At 52.3% G+C, this 17,279-nt stretch overlaps 1 protein-coding gene across 1 annotated transcript in view; it reads left to right on the top strand.

Annotated features, from left to right (window-relative positions):
* Nucleotides 1-4,956: 4,956 nt before the first annotated feature.
* Nucleotides 4,957-17,279, top strand: part of LOC144725121 (adenylate cyclase type 3-like) — a 36,614-nt gene continuing 24,291 nt past the window's right edge. Inside the window, exons 1-7 of the mRNA XM_078604593.1 lie at nucleotides 4,957-5,595; nucleotides 6,988-7,137; nucleotides 11,271-11,401; nucleotides 13,084-13,195; nucleotides 13,946-14,073; nucleotides 15,328-15,486; nucleotides 16,242-16,380. Coding sequence (XP_078460719.1) covers nucleotides 4,957-5,595; nucleotides 6,988-7,137; nucleotides 11,271-11,401; nucleotides 13,084-13,195; nucleotides 13,946-14,073; nucleotides 15,328-15,486; nucleotides 16,242-16,380 — 1,458 coding nt within the window. The remainder of the gene's footprint in view (nucleotides 5,596-6,987; nucleotides 7,138-11,270; nucleotides 11,402-13,083; nucleotides 13,196-13,945; nucleotides 14,074-15,327; nucleotides 15,487-16,241; nucleotides 16,381-17,279) is intronic.

Here is a 17,279-nt window from a genome sequence, read left to right as displayed (position 1 = left end):
GCCGCGGTGTGCATTACCCATATAAATACTCTCGCACGCGCACGCCAGCTCCACCGCGGACATTGCAAAGATCCCGGGACGTCGTTAGCGAGGGTAGGGCCTTCGTTTGCCCACGTGAGGGTCCGAATTTGCCAATATTTTTTTATTACTTTCAAAGTTACCGAATTGCGTAAAACCACATTGCAACGTCGCCCGCTACTGGCCGACTATACTCGCGTGTGAGAGGTAGCGCCACCCTCATCGCCTTGCGCTATTAGAATGGTGAGAACAACTTTCCATGACTAATCATTAATGTACAGTGAAACAATACGAATGAGTCCGTGAAAATTTGACTTAAAATCGTGACCCTGAATCCTAATAATTTAGCAAACGGGAGGGGGGGAAGAGGGAGGTAAATCGATGCTCACAAGGGGTGGAACAATTCGTCGGACGCGTCGATTCGTCGCGATGAATCGTTGGGTTTCGGAGTCACGATTAAAGAGTCGATTCTTCGGTGGCACCCATGGTGGCTGGACGGTGTCCTTTGAAATAATTACAACAATTACGAATTGAAAAAAAAAACATCTATTCGTAAGAACGCACTTGATGATTCAGTGCGGGCATCGCGAGTTTCGGAATCGACATTCATCGATATTAACTTTGGCCTACGGCTAACTGCACCCATGTCGGAAATGACGCACTCAGACGGGGGGGGGGGAGGGGTCTGCAATGAAAATACTGTAACTAAAAAAGAGGCAAAAAAGATGTCGAATTCGGTACAATTTCAAGAGCCGCTATGCACTTGAATTACGAGATGGTGAGTCCTCATTGAGTAACGGTGTCACGAAGCAGGTTCTTGAAAAGAGCCGTCGGTTGCCGACCGCCTGCACTAAGGTCATCGGCACATCGCAGCAGGGGCAGCAGCGACAGCAGCAGCTTTGTGATGCAGTCACTGCTTTCCCTCGACCTCACATACTGGAAAGTGTTGGCACGTATGTGCCCGCGTGTGCAATGTAGGAGCTTTGTTTAGCTTTTAGTTTAAACGACTTTCGGAACGGGTCGCCGTTAAAGGCCGAGGCCGTTGCAGTTCGATCGAAATCGGCGCGTCAAGATTTTCTCGTGCAGCTTGCCCTGCAGTGCCTCATCTTTCTCAAGAGAGCGTGCGTTGTTTCGGACCAAATGCGAGACGCGAGAGGGGGGGGGGGGGTGAACAGTTTGAGCACACGTATGTTTGTCATAAAAGGACGCTGGATGTAACGCTGCCGCTGCGTCGGATGTTACTTTGCGTTGGCATCGAGGGCGTCGTAGGATTTCTTCCACTCATTGCCGTTTGTTAGTTTTTGTTTTTTAAAATATATATATGTAAAACTTAATTTTTTTGGAAAGCGTCGTTCATCGGCCAAATGAGTCGTCACGTCACGGTCGGTGAACTGCCGTTATATTTCAGTTGATGCATCGCCTTGTTTGTGTTGCCTCTTCTTCCATGCCGAAATACATGATACCACATTTCGTCATTTTCTGCGTGTGCGCCTGCGTGTGCGCCTGCGTGTGCGCCTGCGTGTGCGCCTGCGTGTGCGCCTGCGTGTGCGCCTGCGTGTGCGCCTGCGTGTGCGCCTGCGTGTGCGCCTGCGTGTGCGCCTGCGTGTGCGCCTGCGTGTGCGCCTGCGTGTGCGTGCGGCAGTGGGGAGCGGTGGTGGAGCGGTGAGCGTGCGGCACTACGAACCCGCAGCCAGAGTTCGGTTCCCGCTCACGCCCAACACCGGTGATGATTATTGGAACCGGTCCTGGGCCTCCCCTAGATTGACTCGGCCTCAAATGAGTACCTGGTGCGATGTGTAAACATTGCCACTAAGGAGACAAAGGCGGCCGGGCGTTGTGCTGGCCACCCACCCCCTCGTGTGTCGTCCCAACTTCATAGGTGCTCGTTAGCAGCACTTGCCCCAACAGTCTGTTAAGGCTATACGGGGGAATGTGTGTCTTCATCTTTCTGCGTGTGTGAACCGACTAATTATCATTATGCATTTAACCGCTGACTCGTCTAACAATGGTTACCCCAAACCTGTGCCACGGTGCCAATGACGTTATACAAATCCCGTCGCACACAATAACAACCGCCATTCGCCACTATGTGGTGGTTATGTCGCCACTAAGTGGTGGTTATGTCGCCACTAAGTGGTGGTTACGTCACCACGGCGCTTGTGCCAGGCTACGTGCACGTTGAGGTCACGTGAAGTGTCGAACGCCCACTGGCATGAGGTCACGGGGCAGGCCCAGGTGCCACAGGTCGACTGACTGAGATGACTGGCTGAGATGACTGGCTGATGTGCCACCTGTGCCCCCTACTGTGCCAACTTGCTGTGCTTTAGCCACCCGGTGCTCGGCTCGTTGTTGTGAGTGTCGCTCCTCTGCCCTCTGTTGTTGTTGGAGGGCGACTGCCTCCAACTGCCAAGTAACATCCTTCACGAGCCTCCTCAACAGAGGCCGATCACAAACAACAACAATAGCCATTCGTCCCTAAGTGGCGGTGACGTCACCACGATGCTTGTGCCAGGCTACGTGCACCTTGAGGCCACGTGAAGTGTCGAACGCCCGCTGGCAGGAGGTCACGGGGCAGACCCAGATGCCACAGGTCGACTGAGACGACTGGCTGATGCACCACCTGTGCCCCCTACTGTGCCAACTTGCTAACAACACAACTGATGCACATTTTATTTTTAAACACAGGGGAGAAAAGAGCGTATCAGTGCGGAGAATACGACGACTCTTCCTCTTTCAATTATTCCTGGGCCACAAAGTGGCCTGATCTGGTCCTTTCTCGATTGAATAACATCTGTCTAACCTAAATACACTGCGCTTAAGCTCTGCAATAATACTTTACACTGGACCTAAATATGTCTTCATATATATACGCAAATATACATACATAGAACTTTAAATATGTAACGTACAAACAAAAAAGCCTTCGTGACGATGTGCGTTTGACCTTTGTGGTCCTAAATACGTGGATGGTTTGACTCTGTTGTGGTGCGGACTTTCTTATCCACCTTTTACCCGCCAACTTCTGAGGTCACGTGGTAGCGTTCACTTGCGCGTTTCATCGCAGCGATGGTCATCAAGTCCTTGGTTGTGTCGCGTTGTGTGCGAGTGTGCACGCTCCCCAGGTGTCTGCTACCCGACTCCACATCGCTAACGGTTAAATAAATCTCCGTGCCCAAGACAGCGGAGCTCTGTTTATCCGAGTGTGTGTGCGTGCGGTTGTGGGGAGCGGGTCGCGTTGCGGTCAGCATGCTGCGCTACGAACCCGTTGACCGCGTCATCATCCTTCCAACGAATGTCACGTGGCAATCGCGATTTGATCATTTTCACCGATGGGATGAACCAATTTCAAGAGTAAATGTTAATAAAACCACGAGGCCATCGTATCGCTAACACCCGAGAACCCCGCTGTAAATCACAGCGGGTGGAGGACACTCGGATTCGAACCGAGGATTTTTTTTTCAGGGCCGTTGCTGGGCTCGGTGCTTGCCCGCATGACACAACATCAGCCCCACGAGCCACAACACCGGGCTCACGTCTCTTTATATTTAATTTTGTTCGCTTGGAAGGTTGGCCTCGTGGTTGCTGGGTGACAGCTTCGCGTTACCACCACGCCGCAACCTTCCCCGCGATGATCATCACACCCAGGTGGGGCCACGGGGTGGGGGGCTCCTGTGGGTGGTGGTGGTGGTGTGGGTGGTGGTGGTGTGGGTGGTGCCTCAAATGAGAGGACGCGCAGAATTGAAGGTCGCGTGTGGTTTGTTCTTTTTTGGTCAAACCGCAAAGCTGGGATTGCAAGATTGGGATGGGATGGCGGGGATTTAAAGAGATTGAGATTGCAACAGTGGCGTTGTAAGACTGCAAGGGTTTGCCAGTTGCAAAAAGCCTCGTTTCAAAACTGGCTTTTTCGAGAGACTGATTGCGAGACGTGGATTTCAAGAGACTGATTCCGAGACGTGGATTTCAAGACTTGGATTGGAAGAGGCTTACGAACACATCGCTGGCACCGGGGAGCTATTGCCAGGCCGATTGATTCCGTACACCGCCTGCCCCTGGATCGTCTGACAATTGGTCCGACGATTCGGGGGAAGGAGTGTTCGCTATTCCGGCTGCTGAGCGCGTGGACAGCGCTGGAGTGTCGAGATTCTATGGGCAGTGGTTTGAGACTGCGTATGGAGGGCCGGGATCGGATTGGAACCTACTCCAGCAACCAGCCAGGGTCCTGGAGAAGCTAGTGGGTGAGAGGTCCCATCGTGACCACCACCATCATCATCATCCTCGTCGGCTGCTCATAAAATCTGCGTAGTCTTCATCTTTGACGCCACCATCATCATCTTCATCGCCTTCGTTGCTGCGATTGTCTTAACTTTGATTTCCCTTTATTGTTTAACGTAAATATAGTTTCGTTTAATTGTGTTGTTGTTCTTCATACTTTATTGTTGTTATTTATTTATTCGGCTGTTAGAAATCCTTTCAACTGTTTATTTCTTTCATCATCATTGCCATCTCTTGCTATTGATTTTCCTTTATCTTTTAAAAGATCTTCGCTGTTTTTCATTGTCATATATTATTTTTAATCAGCCTCATTGTCATCTTTTCTTTTCGTCACCATCATCATCATCATCACACTCGTCATCGCCCTCTATTCGCATAATCATCGCGATCCAGAAAACTATCCACTGATTGGCGCGGTTGGCTACGTTCGGTGTGAAAGAAGTTCAACTTACATCTCGCGTGCACTCAAAGCAGTCGTCATCATTTACAACTCCAAAATCCACACACAAACCACCACCACCAACACCTCCAGCACCACCAGTACCACCTCCACCAGTAGCACCAGCAGCACCAGTAACAGCATCACCACCTCCAGCACCACTCATCATCACCACCACCTCCAGCACCACTCAGCACCCCCCCCCGCCCCAACGCCAACCGAGCACGATGGCCAAGAAGCGCCTCATGTCGGAGAACGAGTTCGCCACCGAGTACTCGCTCGAGTACTCGGCTGAGCGCTCCGCGTCGCACCGCGGCGTCTTCGCGTGCTGCTCGCGCCTCGTGCCCTTCGTGCGTCTCACCTTCGAGCCGGCGGCCGTCGAGTCGCTCTACCAGGGCTACTTCCGACGCCAGCGCGCCGCCACCCTCACCGTTCTCGTCGCCTTCGTCGCTCTCTTCGGCGCCTACGTCCTGGCCACGTGCGCAGCGCTCTACTCGCGCGAGAAGCTCCCCTCGCTCGTGGTGGCCGCGCTGGGCGTGAGCGCGGGCGCTCCGCTGCTCGCCCTGGCGCGCCGAGGAATCGTGGCCGAGCGTGCGGCTCCCTACGTGGCGTGGCTCCACTCCGAAGTGCTCCTATACGCATACCTCGCCTCGTACGCGTCCGGCGGCAAGGGCGCACAGCCGGCCGACGCGCTCGCGTGGCGCGTCTTCTTCACGTTCGCCCTCTTCATCTCGATGCCCCTCGCTCTGCCCGCGCTGTCGCTGCTCGCGCTGCTGCCCAACGCCCTCTACATCGTCGTCGTGGCGCTCGCCGCCTCGCTGCACGAGCCGCGCGCAGACACCGAGCCCGCCACCCTCGTGCTCCAGGTGGCCCCGCGGCGCGCGCGCGAGACCCCCACCCCCACCCACCCCGATGTCCCTCTGCACGTTCGTCCGTCGGTCCGTCTGTCGGTCTGGCTGTGCGTCTGGCTGTTGGTCCGTCTGTCTGTCTGTTGATATGTCTGTCTGTCTGGCTGGCTGACTGTGCTTCTGTCTGGCTATGCGTCTGTCTGTTGGTCCGTCTGTCTGTCTGGCTGGCTGACTGTGCGTCTGTCTGGCTATGCGTCTGTCTGTTGGTCCGTCTGTCTGGCTGTCCGTCTGTTGGTCCGTCTGTCTGTCTGTTGATCCGTCTGTCTGGCGGTATGTCTGTCTGACTGACTGTCTGTCTGCCTGGGTGTCCGTCTGTTGGTTTGTCACTTTGTTTGTCTGTCTGTCTGTCCATCTGTCCGTCCGTCTGTCGGTTCGTCCGTCTGGCTGGCTGTCCGTCGGTCTGTCTGTCTGTTGATCCGTCTGTCTGTCCGTACCGGTGACCGTGAGGGTGGCGGTGGGGTAAGTGGGGAGTGGGGAGTGGGTTATGATTAGTCGCGACAAGTCGATCCAATTCAAATGAAACGTCGGTGCCGACTTATCTCCCCATTCCGCGACTTCGCCCGACAGGAAACTGCGTGGCCGAATGGATCAAAGGAAAGTCATTGCCCGCAACCCTGAACCCCTCTCTAACGCTCGCTTGCCTGGACCCCTTTGTCTCCGAGCCCCCCCAAGTTGCCCATCGCAGAACTCGCGCACGCCACCGCCACTCGTGCCAAATAAATACATTCCAGGCAGTAGCGTGGGGGGCAGTGGGGGCGAGGGGGGCCAGGGGGTGCCTTGCCCCCCCCCCACCCACCCCCCTGGTGGCCAAAGCTACGAGTTGGGACCCCCCCTCCCCCCCTTGATCACCACCTTGAGATTTGTTGTCGACTATTGCGGGGCCCCACCTCACCTATTGCCGCACCCCCTGAGCTGATGGTGTTAGTGACTGATGGTGTTAGTGACTGATGGCGTTAGTGACTGATGGTGTTAGTGACTGATGGTGTTAGTGACTGATGGTGTTAGTGGCTGATAATGTTGGGAGGCAGTTACAGAAAACCTTCGTCCTCAAACTCAACTCATCATCATCGTCGTCCCTTGGGGGTGGGTCGGTAAAGTTGAGTAACACACAGTGGTGACTGGACATAGCACGTACGAGCCATTAAGGAGCCCCACCAAACACGAATTTTCCCTCTAAACAAAACACCGCATCCACATTTTGTTATCCAACTCACGACCACCTCCCCTGACCTCAACCCTCCAACCCCAACCCTCAAAGAAAACTCTTCACCTGTCCCCCTCCAACTCTATGATCGAACCCCGACTCCCGTGACCGTGACCGGGACTCTAACCGTGGTCCCTCCGGCGCAGCTGGTAGCCGACGCCCTGGTGCTGCTGTGCGGGGCTCTGGCCGGGCTGCTCGCCTATCTGATGGCGGACCGCAAGCAGCGGCGAGCCTTCGTGGAGGCGAGGCAGTCCCTCGAGGTGAAACTCAGCCTCGACGAGCAGAGGCTGCAGCAGGTGAGGGTTCACGCAACGTCCCTGCCACCACCCTGTGAACACCTGTAACCACCCTGTGACCATCTGCACCACCTGTGACCACCTGCACCAATCTGTCACCACCTGCACCACCCTGTGAACACCTGCACCACCCTGTGACCACCTGCACCACCTGTAACCACCTGCACCACCTGCACCACCTGCACCACCCTGTGACCACCTGTGACCACCTGCACCACCCTGTGACCACCTGTGACCACCTGCACCACCCTGTGACCACCTCCACCACCAGTAACCAACCTGTAAACACCTGCACCACCCTGTGACCACCTGCACCACCTGCACCACCCTGTCACCACCTGCACCACCTGCACCACCTGCACCACCTACACCACCTGCACCACCTACACCACCTGCACCACCCTGTGACCTCCTGCACAACCTGCACCACCCTGTCACCACCTGCACCACCTACACCACCTGCACCACCTGTCACCACCTGCACCACCTGCACCACCTACACCACCTGCACCCCCTGTACCACCTGCACCCCCCTGCTCCCCCTCTTCCTGCATGCTCCCACCTGCAATCCCTTCAACTCTCCTGCACCGCCATGCGCAGCCTGCACCCGATGCTGTGCATCCTGGTCGTGATGCCCTAGGGCCTAGGGCGCAGCGAGCGAGTGTGTTGGGCAGGTGGGACTCTCAGGTGGGCTAGACGATGCACAACGCTGCACGGGCAGGAAATGCTGCCTCTACGGATGTGATGGTGTCTGTCTTATTATAATTGTTGTTAATATCACTCACTCACTGGCCTCCCTATCTCTCTCTCTTGCTCTCTCGCTCACCAATGCACTCACCTACTCGTTCGCCTATTAACTCGCCAACTCTTTTCCTTATTCAACGCGCTCATTCGCTCACCTACTCGTCCATCCACTTCATTGCTTGCTCAACCAATTCACGAACGCCCTGGGCGATTTACTCACCCACTCAACCACCCCCCTAACCAACCACTCACCCCCCACTCCTCCATCCCTCCGCCTCCTTCACGTTGTCACGCAGATTGTGTATCTCTATGACACCTGCCTTCACCTGTCTCTCTCTCTCTCAACATCTTCCCGGAAGCTCCTTCGTCACGCAATCTCCACCGTAGGACGTGCCCGATCGATCCACGTCTTCTGTCTTGTCTGGCTCATCATCAACACGCGGCACCACCATCGCGCACGCAGCCACAATACCACCTCGCTGACCTCAAGGAGCTAAAACCATCAATCACGCAAACTCGGATGATCCTCGCAGCAGCAGCGGCAGCGGCTCTTGACTAACCGTCGAACAAAGACGGCGCTCACCACATCGCGCGGCGCTTTCAGATGCGCTTCCGCAGCCGTCTGGAACGTTCTTCCTTCCGATATTAGCAAGCTACGCACTTTTAAATCATCATTTAGATTGCCAAACTCATTTCTTTAGAACTGCTTTGTCTTTAGTTTGTTGTCCTTCACCCCCCCCCTTCCCGGCACCTCCAATTAGCGCGGTCGGCTACGTACGGTGCGAAAAAAATTTCGGCGTGCACACAGCGCCATCGCCTCGCATCCTTCCGTCCTCCTCCATCGGCCTTTCACCACCCAGGATGTGCCTCATCCGCATTCTTCTGCCTCCTCCGGATCATCGTTCGCGAGACGCGTCTCCTCCTGAGCCAATGTTCAAACTGGGTGGACGATGCTTTCAGACAGAGCCCGGCCAGGCGTCGATTTGTCGTGATTCGTCCGCGTCGCATTGCGCGCCCCGCCGGGTGTTTAACAAAGCGGAGCAGGCAGCCTTCGCCTAGAGATCAGGAGCCCAGATCTGTTTATCTTTGGGGCACGATTGGCAGCTATATAAGTTACAACATAATAATAACAATAACACATTCCTGCGGAGGGAGCTGGTAGGAACGTTGGGTTGCTCGGTCAATGGCCAGGGTCAACGGCGGCGTGGTGTATTCCGCAAATATGCCCGACTGTTAGGGCGGGCACAAGCCAGCGTGAGTAGGTTAAACGTTGAGTTTTATAAGGGCACCACGGGGTGACCAGCCCCTCCCCACCCAGCCCCACCCCCCACCCAGCCCCACCCTCCCCACCCAGCCCCTCCCCTCGCATTTTTGGATGCACGACGGACGGACGGACGGACACAATAATCCCATGTGGGCTGGTGGAACCAGGTGGTTCCTACCAGTAACATTGCGCGGTATAAACAATCTGCTGCGTCTTCTTGTGCGTGCCCGTGTTGGTGTGTTTCCGTTCACGTATTTGTACACGCGTGCCGCCGAATATCCTCACAACATTTAGGCTCCCTTATTTCCCTGGCTTGCCAGCTTGTTATTGAATCCTGTGACTGTACACTGGAGGTGGGCGTCCTCTGTGCTGTTGGGGGGGCTGTGTGGGGTGAGTGGAGGCGGGGTGGATGTCACCGGAGCCAGGGTAGGGAATTAAACTCCCAGCGCCTCTCTCGGTGGTGTCAACGAGGGATGAGAGCGATCCTAGGCACCCCGCACGCTACAGACGCAACCACAAGCAGGTCTTATCGGGGTTTCTTTTTTTATTACAACGGCCCGGATCGCCAAGTGGCCCAGTAACAAACAGCACTTTTGAAGTTGTGAGGTCAAGGCTCTGTTCCTTGGGGCGAATTGATGAATTGGTGAGTGAGTGAATGATCAATGAACGAATAAACGAGTGATCAAACGAATGCGCGAATGAATGACGGCTGTGACCTCAGGCGCAACGTCTGTTCTCTGTCCCGAATGAATGAAAGATGATTGCACTCAGCGAACAAGCGAATTCGTAAATGAACCAGCGAGCGAATGAACGACGTCTGTGACCTCAGGTTTAACGTCTGTTCTCTGTCCCGAATGAATGAAAGATGATTGCACTCAGCGAACAAGCGAATTCGTAAATGAACCAGCGAGCGAATGAACGACGTCTGTGACCTCAGGCTCAACGTCTGTTCTCTGTCCCGAATGAATGAAAGATGATTGCACTCAGCGAACAAGCGAATTCGTAAATGAACCAGCGAGCGAATGAACGACGTCTGTGACCTCAGGCTCAACGTCTGTTCTCTGTCCCGAATGAATGAAAGATGATTGCACTCAGCGAACAAGCGAATTCGTAAATGAACCAGCGAGCGAATGAATGACGTCTGTGACCTCAGGCTCAACGTCTGTTCTCTGTCCCGAATGAATGAAAGATGATTGCACTAAGCGAACAAGCGAATTCGTAAATGAACCAGCGAGCGAATGAATGACGTCTGTGACCTCAGGCTCAACGTCTGCTCTCTGTCCCGAATGAATGAAAGATGATTGCACTCAGCCAACAAGCGAATTCGTAAATGAACCAGCGAGCGAATGAATGACGTCTGTGACCTCAGGCTCAACGTCTGTTCTCTGTCCCGAATGAATGAAAGATGATTGCACTAAGCGAACAAGCGAATTCGTAAATGAACCAGCGAGCGAATGAATGACGTCTGTGACCTCAGGCTCAACGTCTGCTCTCTGTCCCGAATGAATGAAAGATGATTGCACTCAGCGAACAAGCGAATTCGTAAATGAACCAGCGAGCGAATGAATGACGTCTGTGACCTCAGGCTCAACGTCTGTTCTCTGTCCCGAATGAATGAAAGATGATTGCACTCAGCGAACAAGCGAATTCGTAAATGAACCAGCGAGCGAATGAATGACGTCTGTGACCTCAGGCTCAACGTCTGTTCTCTGTCCCGAATGAATGAAAGATGATTGCGCCCAGCGAACAAGCGAATTCGTAAATGAACCAGCGAGCGAATGAACGACGTCTGTGACCTCAGGCGCAACGTCTGTTCTCTGTCCCGAATGAATGAAAGATGATTGCACCCAGCGAACAAGCGAATTCGTAAATGAACCAGCGAGCGAATGAACGACGTCTGTGACGCCAGGCTCAACGTCTGCTCTCTGTCCCGAATGAATGAAAGATGATTGCACTCAGCGAACAAGCGAATTCGTAAATGAACCAGCGAGCGAATGAACGACGTCTGTGACCTCAGGCGCAACGTCTGTTCTCTGTCCCGAATGAATGAAAGATGATTGCACCCAGCGAACAAGCGAATTCGTAAATGAACCAGCGAGCGAATGAACGACGTCTGTGACGCCAGGAACGACTGCTGTTGTCCATACTGCCGCATCACATCGCGGACGAGATGCTGACGGACATCAGGAAGGACAAGAGTCAGAACGACACGCAGCAGTTTAGCAGCCTCTACATGTACCGCCACGAGAACGTGAGGTGCGTGGGGCTGGGGGCTGGGGGGGGGCCCTGGGGGGGGGGGCGAGAGAGATGATGGGCGAGTGGTCGTCATGTGTGTATGCTGAACTTCTTTCGCGCCGTACGTAGCCAACTGCGGTGGTGGTGGTGGTGGTGGTGATGATGGGTAACTTCCGCAGTAACGATGATGGCAACGATTATTTGTCGTGGGTTTTGTTGTTGTTGTTATTGATGTTTCTATGCGCGTTTACCCAGGAAGGCAACACCACGTCACGTGACTCTTTTTTCAGGAGGGTCCTGCCAAGTTGTGTCAGTCGGGATGGGATGGTTGCCGTGTGTAATGAGGTTGAGTGATGAAGCTGATATAGTAAGATTATGATCATGATGCTGATAAGGCAATGGTGATGATTGCATCTTAAGACAATGATGGTATTATGTTCGCTGGTGTTGATGATGATGATGATGTCGATGGTGGTGGTGTGACCGGGGTAGTGTAATGTTCGCTGGTGTTGATGATGTTTATGATGGTGGTGATGGTGTGGTAGTATTCTGTTTGCTGTTGATGATGATGTTGATGATGTTTATGATGGTGGTGGTGGTGTGGTAGTATTCTGTTTGCTGTTGATGATGATGTTGATGATGTTTATGATGGTGGTGATGGTGTGGTAGTATTCTGTTTGCTGTTGATGATGATGTTGATGATGTTTATGATGGTGGTGATGGTGTGGCTGGGGTAGTATTCTGTTCGCTGGTGTTGATGATGATGACGATGATGTTTATGATGGTGGTGATGGTGTGGTAGTATTCTGTTCGCTGATGTTGATGATGATGTTGATGATGTTTATGATGGTGGTGTGGCTGGGGTAGTATTCTGTTCGCTGGTGTTGATGATAATGTTGATGATGTTTATGATGATGGTGGTGATGGTGTGGTAGTTTTCTGTTCGCTGGTGTTGATGTTGATGATGTTGATGATGATGGTGGTGATGGTGTGGTAGTATTCTGTTCGCTGGTGATGATGTTGATGATGATGATGTTTATGTTGATGGTGGTGATGGTGTGGTAGTATTCTGTTCGCTGGTGTTGATGTTGATGATGTTGATGATGATGGTGGTGATGGTGTGGTAGTTTTCTGTTCGCTGGTGTTTATGATGATGTTGATGATGGTAGTGGTGGTGTGGTAGTATTCTGTTCGCTGGTGATGATGTTGATGATGATGATGGTGGTGATGGTGTGGTAGTTTTCTGTTCGCTGGTGTTTATGATGATGTTGATGATGTTTATGATGATGGTGGTGTGGCTGGGGTAGTATTCTGATCGCTGGTGATGATGATGATGTTGATGATGGTGGTGATGGTGTGGTAGTATTCTGTTCGCTGGTGATGATGTTGATGATGATGATGTTTATGTTGATGGTGGTGAAGGCGTGGTAGTATTCTGTTCGCTGGTGTTGATGTTGATGATGATGTTTATGATGATGGTGGTGGTAATGGTGTGGTAGTATTCTGTTCGCTGGTGTTGATGATGTTGATGTTGTTTATGATGATGGTGGTGATGGTGTGGTAGTATTCTGTTCGCTGGTGTTGATGTTGATGATGTTTATGATGATGATGTTGATGGTGGTGGTGTGGTAGTATTCTGTTCGCTGGTGTTGATGTTGATGATGATGTTGATGATGATGTTTATGATGATGGTGGCGTGGTAGTATTCTGTTCGCGGACATCGTGGGCTTCACGCAGCTCGCCTCCGCGTGCAGTGCGAACGAACTTGTGCGCCTGCTCAACGAACTCTTCGCGAGGTTCGATCAGCTGTCCGACGTGAGCTCACACTCTCACTCACTCTCGCACACTACACACTTACACACAACACACTTTCAGAGCAGACTCTCGGGGGCAAGTGCTGCTATTAGAAAACTTTATATTTGCATAATTTTAACATGGGATTGAGCATGGGATTTAGCATGGGATCGAGCATGGGATTTAGTATGGGATTTAGTATGGGATTTAGCATGGGATTTAGTAGGGGATTTAGCATGAGTCTTCTTGGTTCTTTCGGTAAAGTCACGTAGAATGGAAATAATAAAATAATAAAAATAAAACATTATAAAATAATTCTCACATAATTCTCACAAATTATTTGAGATAATTATTTTATAATGTTTTATTTTTATTATTTTATTATTTCCATTCTACGTGACTTTACCGAAAGAACCAAGAAGATGAATCCCTGCAGTCACGAAAGCTTTAAATCGAAACCAGGCTACAGTCTACATTATAGATTGCCAGTACACTCACTCCGATTAAGAACCAGGCTATAGTCTACATTAGTGTTTTTTTGTTTTTATTCTATTTTTGATTAACTTTGTTTTTATCTACGTGACTTTACCGAAATAACTAAAGAATACAAAGAATATGCTGCTCGTGTCTTTAATTTTCTATTCATAAAGGAGACGCTGCGCATGGGCCCTGTTCATGTTCTGATGCGATGATGTTTGGGTCTCGAATTATGATTGGTGATGATGGTGATGACGACGATGATGCTGATGGTGATGAGAAATCTGTGAACAGAATCACAAGCAGCTGCGCATCAAGATCCTGGGCGACTGCTACTACTGCGTGTGCGGAGTGCCCGAATTCATCCCAGACCACGCGGTGTGCTGCATCAAGATGGGCCTCGACATGGTGGAGGCGATTTCGTGAGACACACAGACAGACAAGAGGGGAGGGAGGGGATGGGGCAGAGGGACAGACACAGAGAGAGAGAGAGACAGGCAGAGAGAAAGCGAGAGAGGCAGACAAGAGGGGAGAGACATATGGAAAGGCAGAGAGACACGGGCAGAGAGGAACGCAGAGGGATAGAGCGAGAGGCAGACAAGAAGGGAACAAGGCAGACAAGCATGAGAGGCAGGTGTGATGGGAAGAAAGCACAGAGGCACAGACGCAGGATGACAGGAAAGCGATTCGAGGGGAGACATTGAAGTCGCAGGCACAGGGAGGCAGATACGAAAGCAGAGAGGCAGGCAAAGAAGAGAGGCAGGCAGATGATTATTTGACAAGCAAGGACTGCCATGGCATAGAGACGGCGGGCAGGCTCAGAGACGACAGGGCAGGGAAACAGAGCAGGCAGGCACAAGGAAGCAGTGAAAACCAGTTAATAACGTCACGGATTTGCACTTGCACCCAGGTGCATACGCGACGATTCATTAGCGCCGTAATTACTCATTAACCTCTCAGACTCAACGGAATTCTGAATATGGGCGCATTATAAAAATGGCATTGCGCATTTGATTACTTTGCAAGGTGCAGTCTCAATTGGTTCATTAACCTTTGTGCTCCCTAATTGGCTGAAGCTGGCCACCCACTGGACTTAGAATTAACTCGCCAAGTGCTTTGCATTAAAACTGAACGATTAGAAGCGACGTTCTGCAATGTCATCATCTCACTTAAAACGGTTAGTTTGTTGAATCACTACTCTTAGGTTTTTTCGGTAAAGTCACGTAGGTAAAAAATTCAAATAAATAATAAAAATTATATAAATAATAATATAAATAAAATTATAAATCACGACATTCCCCTGTCATTACCTCCCGTGGCCACCAGTCCATTCGCACCGCAGGCTGACTCCCCTGTCATTACCTCCCGTGGCCACCAGTCCATTCGCACTGCAGGCTGACTCCCCTGTCATTACCTCCCGTGGCCACCAGTCCATTCGCACTGCAGGCTGACTCCCCTGTCATTACCTCCCGTGGCCACCAGTCCATTCGCACTGTAGGCTGACTCTCCTGTCATTACCTCCCGTGGCCACCAGTCCATTCGCACTGCAGGCTGACTCCCCTGTCATTACCTCCCGTGGCCACCAGTCCATTCGCACCGCAGGCTGACTCCCCTGTCATTACCTTCCGTGGCCACCAGTCCACTCGCACTGCAGGCTGACTCCCCTGTCATTACAGCTACGTGCGCAAGATGACCAACACGGACGTGAACATGCGAGTGGGCATCCACACGGGCTGCGTGCTGGGCGGAGTGCTGGGCCAGAAGAACTGGCAGTACGACGTCTGGTCCACGGATGTGACGCTCGCCAACAAGATGGAATCGGCCGGAATCCCAGGGTTAGGAACCTCCAGAACGTTCTAATTTCAACTTTCTCGTGTGAGGTCACACTTTGGTTCTCGTTTGCCCTAGGCACAATGCCAACTGTTGCCTTTTGGATAATACGGCCCTGGTGGGTGAGTGAGTGGGTAAGTGGGTGGGTAAATGAGTGAATGAATGAGTGGGTGAGTAAGTGGGTGAGTGAATGGGTGGGTGAGTGAGTGAATGAGTGGGTGAGTGACTGGGTGAATGAGTGATTGAATGAGTGAATGGATGAATGGGTGGGTGAATGAGTAGATTAATGAGTGAGTGGGTGAATGAGTGGGTGAGTGAGTGAGTGGGTGAGTGAGTGAGTCGATGAGTGGGTGAGTAAGTGGATGAGTGAGTGAATGGGTGAGTGAGTGAGTGGGTGAATGAGTGGCTGGGTGAGTGTGTGGGTGAGTAGGCTCTAGGCACAGTGTCTACTGTGGCCTCTCTTTAAGCTTTGTATCATATCTCGAAGTCGATGTATGTGTGTAAAGCTGTACGGGATCGAGTTCTAGATTGAAAACGTATTTCATTTATCACTGCTTCCAGTGTTTAGTTTGTTGTTCTTCCCTCCGCGTGCGTGCGTATGTGCGTCGAACTTCCTTCACGCCGTACGTAGCCAACCGTGCTAAACACCACAATAACCAATTATAAAGAAATTCGTTTTCAGTATAGATTTGAAAGTGCGTGTGCCTGCCCTGGTCGTGACTGCGCTGCTCGTGACTGCACTGCCCCCCCCCCCCCGTAGGCGCGTGCACATCTCCCAGTCCACATGCCAGTGCCTGCACGGGGAGTTCGCCCTGGAGGTCGGCAACGGCGGCGAGCGGAGCGACTACCTCCGCAACAAGTCCATCATCACCTACCTCGTGGTGCCCCCGGCCGAGGGGGTGAGGGTGGCGAGAGGGGGGGGGGTTGGAGGGGGTAAAGTGGTAATTTTCCCGCGGAGGGTCTCACACAAAAGAGGGCCCCCCATAACGGGGGGCTCGTGGATGGTATAATAAGGGGGGTGGGGGGGCTGGGGGGGGGGGGGTATTCTGTACCGGGCCTCCCAAGAGCATCTGGGTAGCCCTCGAGCGGAGGCGTAGGGGAAGTGACCGGTCAATGGAAGGGTGAGCGCTCGCGGCTGGCGAGTTGGTTAGTACGAGTAGCTGACTGCCTGGTTGGTTAGTACTAGTAGCTGACTGCCTAGTTAGTTAGTACTAGTAGCTGACTGGTTGGTTGGTTAGTACTAGTGGCTGACTGCCTGGTTGGTTAGTACTAGTAGCTGACTGCCTAGTTAGTTAGTACTAGTAGCTGACTGGTTGGTTGGTTAGTACTAGTGGCTGACTGCCTGGTTGGTTAGTACTAGTAGCTGACTGCCTAGTTAGTTAGTACTAGTAGCTGACTGGTTGGTTAGTACTAGTAGCTGACTGCCTGGCTGGTTAGTACTAGTAGCTGACTGCCTGGCTGGTTAGTACTAGTGGCTGACTGGTTGGTTAGTACTAGTGGCTGACTGGCTGGTTAGTACTAGTGGCTGACTGGCTGGTTAGTACTAGTAGCTGACTGCCTGGCTGGTTAGTACTAGTAGCTGACTGCCTGGCTGGTTAGTACTAGTGGCTGACTGGCTGGTTAGTACTAGTGGCTGACTGGCTGGTTAGTACTAGTAGCTGACTGGCTGGTTAGTACTAGTAGCTGACTGGCTGGTTAGTACTAGTGGCTGACTGGTTGGTTAGTACTAGTAGCTGACTGGCTGGTTAGTACTAGTGGCTGACTGGCTGGTTAGTACTAGTAGCTGCCTGGCTGGTTA

The sequence above is a fragment of the Lampetra planeri genome, chromosome 22 (genome assembly GCF_965212315.1).
Source record: "Lampetra planeri chromosome 22, kcLamPlan1.2.h2, whole genome shotgun sequence".
NCBI classification, from domain to species: Eukaryota; Metazoa; Chordata; class Hyperoartia; order Petromyzontiformes; family Petromyzontidae; genus Lampetra; species Lampetra planeri.
Note: the sequence above shows the minus strand (reverse complement) of the source record. Positions and strands in the feature narration are given on the sequence as shown.